This window comes from Mustela lutreola, chromosome 5 (assembly GCF_030435805.1).
Source record: "Mustela lutreola isolate mMusLut2 chromosome 5, mMusLut2.pri, whole genome shotgun sequence".
Classification (NCBI taxonomy): Eukaryota; Metazoa; Chordata; class Mammalia; order Carnivora; family Mustelidae; genus Mustela; species Mustela lutreola.
In genome coordinates this window covers 61,736,229-61,743,973 of record NC_081294.1, presented here as the reverse complement: position 1 = coordinate 61,743,973, position 7,745 = coordinate 61,736,229, and the positions used below count along the sequence as shown (strand labels likewise).

Sequence of the window (7,745 nt, the reverse complement as noted above, 5' to 3'; positions counted from 1 at the left end):
GAGAGCTTCTCTAATGCAACTCCTTCAGGATACATGGTCCCATATGGGACATAGTGCTTTCCTATAAACAAACAAACAAACAGTCCCGACCTTAGGGAAAAAAAAAGACTAATGGGATAGAATTGAGTATAGAAATAAACTGATACATTTATGGTTAATTGGTTTTCAACAGGAATACCAAGATAATTCAACGGGGAATAGAATGGTCTTTTCAACAAATGGCGGAATACTGGAAATCCACATGCAAAAAGAATAAAATTGGACCCCTACCTCACACCATACTAAAAAATTAACTCAAAGTGGGTTAAGGACCTAAATGTCAGAGCTAAAACTATCAAACTCTTAGAGGAAAAGAGGTGTAGATCTTCATGCCTTTATGTTAGACAGTGGTTTCTTAGACATGAGCCCCAAAGCATAAGTAACCAAAGAAAAAATTGGAAAAATGAACTTTATTAAAATTAAAAACTGTCATGCTTCAAAGGACACTATCAGGAGAAAATATTTGCAAATCATATATCTGCTAAAGGATTTGTAGTCAGAATATAGAAAGAACATTTACAACTCAATATAAAGAGATAATACTATTTTAAAATGTGCAAAGTGAGTAAACATTTTTCCAAAAACTGGTATACAAATGGTCAATAAGTACATAAAAATGCATTCAACATTATTAGTCATTAGAAAGTACAAGTCAAAACTATAATAAGGGACACCTGGGTGGCTCAGTTGGTTGGATGACTGCCTTCCGCTCAGGTCATGATCCTGGAATCCTGGGATCGAGTTCCGCATCAGGCTCCCAGCTCCATGGGGAGTCTGCTTCTCCCTCTGACCTTCTCCTCACTCATGCTCTCTCTCACTGTCTCTCTCTCAAATAAAATCTTAAAAAAAAAAACTATAATAAGATACCCTGCATATCAAAAACAGCTGGATCATTTCACATTTCCTTATAAATTGCTGGTGGGAATGTAAAATGGTACAAACATTTTGTAAAATACTTTGTCAATTCCTCAGAAAGATAAACATAGAATTACCATAGGCCCCCAAAATTCCACTCATAGGTATATACCCAGAACAATTGAAAACATATGTCCAGGGCGCCTGGGTGGCTCAGTGGGTTAAGCCGCTGCCTTCGGCTCAGGTCATGATCTCAGGGTCCTGGGATCGAGTCCCGCATTGGGCTCTCTGCTCAGCAGGGAGCCTGCTTCCTTCTCTCTCTCTCTGCCTGCCTCTCAGTGTACTTGTAATTTCTCTCTGTCAAATAAATAAATAAAATCTTAAAAAAAAAAAAAAAGAAAACATATGTCCAGACAAAAACTTGTATGGGAATATTCACAACAGCTTTATTCATATTACCCCCAAAACAGAAACAACCTAAATTCTCATCAACTGATAAACGCAATATGCTATATCCACACAATAGAAAATTAATCAGCCAGAAATAAGAATGAAGTACTGATACATTAAACAATATGGATGAACCTTGAAAACATTATGCCACGCAAATAAAATCAGCCACTAGAGACCTAATGTGATTCCATTTATACGTAATGTCCAGAATAGACAAAATACAGAGACAATAAGTTGATTAGTGTTGGCTGGGCTAGGGCTTTTAGTTGGGAGCAAATGGGGAGTGACTGCTAATAGGTATGGGGTTTCTTTTTGAGGTGATGAAAATATTCTAAATTGATTGTAAATATACTAAAAGCCATTGAACTGTATGCTTTATTTTTATTTTAATAATTAATTTAATAATTAATATTTAATAATTATCATATAACAATCTGTTAGTTTCAGGTGTACAACATAGTTATTCAATATTTGTATATATTGCAAAATGATCACAATAAATCTAATTGACATCCATCACTATACATGGTTATAAAATTTTTTTCCTGTAATGAAAAGTTTCAAGATTTTGGGATGCCTGGGTGGCTCAGTCATTGGGCATCTGCCTTCTTCTCAGGTCATTATCCCAGAGTCCTGGGATCAAGCCCTGTGTCAGGCTCCCTGCTTGGCAGGAGGCCTGCCTCTCCTTCTCCGACTACCCCCCGCCACCCCGCTTATGTTTCCTCTCTCGCTGTCTCTCTCTTTCTCTGTCAAATAGATAAATAAAATCTTTAAAAAAAAAACTTTCAAGATTTATTTCCTCAGCAAATTTCAAATATGCAATATAGTATTCACTATAGTCATTGTGATGTACATTACAATCCCATGACTTATTTCATAACTGGAAGTTTGTACATTTTGACCCCTTCACCTATTCTGCCATCCCCCTCCCCCCCACACCTCTGACAGCCACTAATCATTCTCTGTATCTATGGGCTTGGAGTGGTTTTGTCTTTATTGTTGTTTTAAGTCCTGCTTAAAAGTGAGATCATAAGGTATTTCTCTTTCTCTGTTTGACTTATTTCACTTAGGATAATGTCCTCAGGGTCCATCCATGTTGTCACAAATGGCAAGAGTTCATTCTTTTTCATGGCTAAATAATACTCCACTGTGTGAATCAATCTCTCTCTCACATTTTCTTTATCCATTCAACTACTAATGGGCACTTGTTTCCATGTCTTGGCTCTTGTAAATAATGCTGCATACATTTTTTAAGTTAATGTTTTCATTTCTTTTCTTTTTTAAAGATTTATTTGTTTGAAAGAGAGAGCAAACACAGAGGGAGAGGGAGAAGAAGATTCCCCACTGAGCAAGGAGCCCAACACAGGGCCCAATCCCAGGACCCCGGGATCATGACCCGAGCTGAAGGCAGATGCTTAACCGACTGAGCCATCCAGGTGTTCCAAATGTTTTCATTTACTTTGGATAAATACCCAGAATTGGAATTGTTAACTTTTTGAGGAACCTCCATACTGTTGTCCATAGTGGCTATACCAATTTAAATTATGCACTTTAAATTGGTGAGATATACAGTATATGAATTCTACCTCAATAAAGACATTATAAAAAATAGAGAAACAGATACATACACACATACATGGGTGCACAAAGAAGGCACTGTTATCTATAGAAGGTCTTAAGTGGATTGAGCCATGCATTAAGTTTAAATAGGTGATGTTAGACATGAAGTAGAGGAGAGTTAATAAAGAGCCCCCACAGAGTTTAGAGCATTGTCACTGGCCCAGTTTTACAGGTGAGGAAATTGAGCTGTATAGAAATTCAAGGTCATGTAGCTAGTATAGAATGGAAGCCAGATTCCAACCCAGGAAGTTGATAGCAGAGTTGGGGCCCTTAATTGCCACATGACTCTCTCTCCTGGGGACTTGTGATTCTGTTCTAAGATAGAAGCAAGGTGGAGAATACTCATAACTGAAAATCTCCCCAGTGACATGGCTCTCTCTTCCTAGGGCAACTCCTTAGTGCTCATCAGAAACACTCATCACTTGGGTGCCTATCATCTGTTTAATAGGCATTGTGAAAGTCTTGGTTTCTGCAGTTTCTAGAGCAAAATTCAGGACAAAGCAATTCCTTTGAAGATACTCAACATGCAGCTTCTCTCCTTCAGGGAAGTGATGAAGTGATGTCTGTCTGCCAATGTGAATACTCAGCTGAGAATGATCAGATAGAAGAGGGCTTTGTGACACAGTACCTGAATGTCAGAGCAACCTCTGAAAACTCATAAAAACATGATTGTATAGACGCTTTTTTGAATTTTCATGACTAGCCAGGACAACACGAATGTCAGTATAAATTTCATATAGCAGATTTCTATTTCTCACCAGACATTTCTGTGTTTTTATGAAAGCATAAGATTTGGTTTGTCAAACCCTCATTTGTATGATTATCAAATAAATACAAGGACAGAAATCTTTCTCTGCCTTTTGAACTATTTATGTGAACGAGATACCCATGTGTGAGATAATGCCAAGTCAAAGGGTATGAACATTTTTAAGGTTCTTGATCCTTGTTTCCAAATTACTTTGCAAAAAGATTGAACCAATTTACACTCCCACCAGCAGTGTATGAAAATACATTTAAATGCAAATTCCAAGCTGCAGAGTCTCTTTCTTAGGTATTTCACTTAAAATTTTTTTAATGCTAAGCAAAAGCCGACCCAGGATGTTAAAAAAAGAAAGTCTGATATAAAAATGGAGCAGATAGTTAAAACAGTTTGGGCAGAAATAAGCTTTATAAAGGCCCAAGCTGGCTGATAAAAATTTTAAGGCATCATAGCAGAACACAATTCTGAAGGGACCATTAACAATTTGGCTTGGATTAGGATAGCGACCGCCAAGAATGTCGGGCGTGGTCCTTGTACCAAATTCCAGTTTAGAAAAAGCAGAGGATTTGATTTTTTTTTTTAATACTTCATTTTGTTCTAAAGACGATTTAAGATACCTAAAGGGAAGATCTTGAGAAGTAGCATTGTATTTGAATAATCAATCCCGTGAAGATGAAATGAACCCACGCCCTCCGAACTACTCCGCGCTTATCTCTCTAGAATGCCTCGCCTCTGTAATCCGAGTCCAGCCTGCAACCACAATGACCGCCTGCCTCTACGTCTAATAATGGGGCACAGTGATTTGGGAGGGGGACTTGGGAGCGGGACAGGCAAGGGGAAGCGCGTACCCAACCACTGAATTCTACACAAACCTCAAAGGTTCTGGCATCTCAGCCTTCAGGCAGGACCTCCTACCCACCTCCGCCAGTTATTTGGGAACCAGCCCCGTCCCCGCCTGCAAGGCTTCTTTGACTACTTCTCAGTGCCCCCTCCGACCCGCTTCCCCGAGAAAGAGAAAGGGCTGACGCCCGAGGAGGAGCCACAAACTCGATTTCACCCCTCTCCGTTTCTCCTTCCTCACTTTGTTCCTCCTTTCTTGCTGGCTCTCCCTTCTTCCCTTTCTTTTCTTCTTTGCCTATCCCTCCTCGCCTCCTCTCCCTGCCTCTTCCCCCGGACGGATCCCCGCTTCGCCTCCGCTTCTCGGGCTCAGAGCTCCCCTCCCCTCTCCTCCCCACCGCCCAAGCTCTCCGCTCGCGGCCCCATCCCGCAGCCAATCAGCGCACGGCCTCCCGCGGCCCCGCCCCCGCAGGCCGTTCCGGGCGGGCCCGGCGGAGCCCAGGCCGCGGGTGCGGAGGGCGGCGCCGCGGGGCGGGGGCCGATGGGGTCTGGAGGACGGGCGGCGCCGGTGCGGGGCTCGCCTGGACGCGGGTGTGCGGAGGTGTGAGGGGGCGAGGCGGGCGCTGTGGCCCGCCCGGGATGGGCCAGCCCTGGCCTGGCGGGGCCGAGCCGGAGGCGAGGGCGGCGCGCGGGCCAGGCCTGCCGGGCGGGCGGCCGGGGGGCTGAGGTAGAAGTGGGCGCGGAGGAAGGGGCCGAGCCTAGGCGGTGGGTGGAGCGGCGAGGGGGGCGGAGGCTGGGCCGCGGCGGGCGAGAGAAGCGCCGCGCCTGTCCGGGGCTCGGTGGCGGCGGCGGCGCCTGAGGAAGCAGAGGCGGCGGCGGGCCGGACGAGCGCCCGGAGGTGGCGGACGAGGCGCCGGGGGCCCCCATGGGCGGGTGTGTGGGCGCCCAGCACGACTCCTCGGGCAGCCTCAACGAGAACTCGGAGGGCACCGGAGGTAGGTGAGCGCCAGGGGGCAGCCTCGGCCCCCCATTGTTCACGGCCAGGCCCGGCCACCTGTCCCGGCCCCTGCGGGCCCGCGGGCCGCGCGGCCGGGGCCCCCGCGCCCCTTTGTCATCCCCTCCTCCACGTCACTCCCCGCGCTCCGCTTCCGGCCGCCCCGCCGGCCGCGGGGTCGCCCCCTGCCCTCCCGGCCCCTGAGGAAAGTCCTTCGCACGCCGGGGATGTAACCCTCGGCCTCTAGACCCCACCGCCTCGGCTCGGGAAACTCGGACCAGAAACTGCCTTTCTTGGCCACCTCACTCCCTCCCCAGCCCGTTTAATTATTCAGGAACAGGATGGCGGCGCTGGGGTTGCAGAAAAGCGAATTGATGGGGGGGGGGGGGTTGGGGAGGGGAGCCTAATGCATTCCCTCCGATGGGCCCCGCCACATCTCTCCGCACCCTTCCTCGTTCAGCAGAGTTGGCTGGTCTCAGCTTTCCTGAGTTTCAGATGACAGCTGCCCTGGTTGGTTCCAGTTTGGCCATTTAAACCTGCAAGTTTCTGGAGCTTGGCCGGGGAAGTCTCATGTGGCCACACGCATTATTTTAAGGAGGGGTTGGGAAACAGTCCGCCCGAGGAAAACGTGGCTTCTTGCTACAGCGTGCGGGTGCTGGGCCAGTTTGCAGTCGGGGTGGGCTAGTCAAATTCCTATCCGCCTTACGTAAAGGAAAATGTGTAGGATAAAAGCACAAATACAAGAGTCCGACTTAGCTTCGTAGGATCAGTACTTTAATAAAAAGTTTTCTAACACGGAACGCACTTCTGATTTATCGTAAATGGTTTGCTGAGGCGAGCTTTCTTATTCAGTCGGCATTGTAGTATAGCGGTGTAATAAAATTAATTCTACCTTGGCTTAAATGATCGTTGCCTGAGTCCACTCTGTAGCTTGTGTAGAGGGCAGAATGTTTTAGTGAAAGAAGAAACAGCTAGGAATAGCAAAGATGACTGTGTTGGTTTTGTTCCAACCTTCTGTTAGATGTCTTAGAATGTGGGGCGTATTTATAAGTTCCTCAACTAAGTCGTTTGGAGATGAGAGGGTCTACAACTTTTTCTTATACTAGCTTTAGACCAGTTGCTTGCCCTCTCACTTGAGCTCCACTTATAAGCTATACCTAACATTTGGCTGATGAATTTCCTGAATTACATGATATTTTGCCATGCCACCTCATTAAAATCTGTGGGTTTCCTGTATGATTAAATCCTGGGCAGATAGTTTAAGAGTTCAGTGAAGTGTGTCTTGAAAAAAACTTGTATGTGCAAATGGTATTTAATAGTGCATTTCATGTCATAGCATTATTTGGTGGCGCATTAACAGTGAGATCCTCAGTGATAACAAAGCAGGAGATAAAAAGGGTATGATTTTAAAACAGCTCTGGGGTGAGGTCAGATTGGGGGGGGTCACAGTGATTCTGCCTGCAATTGAGGTGATCACTAATGGTACCAAAATATATTAGTACATGCTATAGGTAGTGTTTAGTTTCAATTAAATTTGATTTTTTTGCACTCAAAATTTGTAATAAACATCTTTCCCTTCTTGGTAATGAACTTGAGCCAATTTCGTTAAGCCTTTTGGTAACCTGACTTATGACCAGCCAGGCATTATTAGTATGGGTCTTTAAAAGCATGAAGTCTTAGCTTCTGATAATTTACTGCCAGTGGTGTCTAGTGAGATAGCCCTAGTATCAGTTTCCTTGAGAACTGAGTTCTCTGGACTTTAAGCTGTGCTGTACCTTTCCAAAGTAAAGTTTAGAAAAAAGAAACACCAACTATCAAACCTCCTTATTTTCTCCTGAAGAGGAAGTATGGGCCTCATGTAACTGGGATGGAGGAAGGAGCTGTGTGGGATAAAAGGATTGTTTCTGGAATTTAATTGTGGAAGCCTTTATTTGTCATTATTGTCATGATAGTTAAGAGTTAATTGTGGCTTAAAGGAATTAGCTCAGATGAGTGTTTCAGGTTAACACATTAAATAGTTTTTGCTTTTATTTTAGGTTTTTGTTGAGAAAAGAAAAACTATTTTTCCTAAGCGTGTTGGCACAGATCATTCGCTTTTCAAACATAATAGTTCATAGTTTTACTCAGGATATTTGGGTTATGAAAAATTCTTTTATCAACATGAAGTAAAAATAAAGTCTTCTGATG

At 44.5% G+C, this 7,745-nt stretch overlaps 1 protein-coding gene across 2 annotated transcripts in view; it reads left to right on the top strand.

Moving 5' to 3' along the window:
* The first annotated feature begins 5,321 nt into the window (after positions 1-5,321).
* The window catches only part of UBTD2 (ubiquitin domain containing 2), a 63,863-nt gene continuing 61,439 nt past the window's right edge, over positions 5,322-7,745 (top strand). Inside the window, exon 1 of one of the 2 annotated variants that reach the window (XM_059174310.1) lies at positions 5,322-5,563. Coding sequence is in view for 1 of the 2 variants with exons in the window: in XM_059174308.1 (XP_059030291.1) it covers positions 5,490-5,559 (70 nt within the window). In the remaining variant the exon portion in view is untranslated. The remainder of the gene's footprint in view (positions 5,564-7,745) is intronic. The other variant, XM_059174308.1, reaches the window with a different exon arrangement.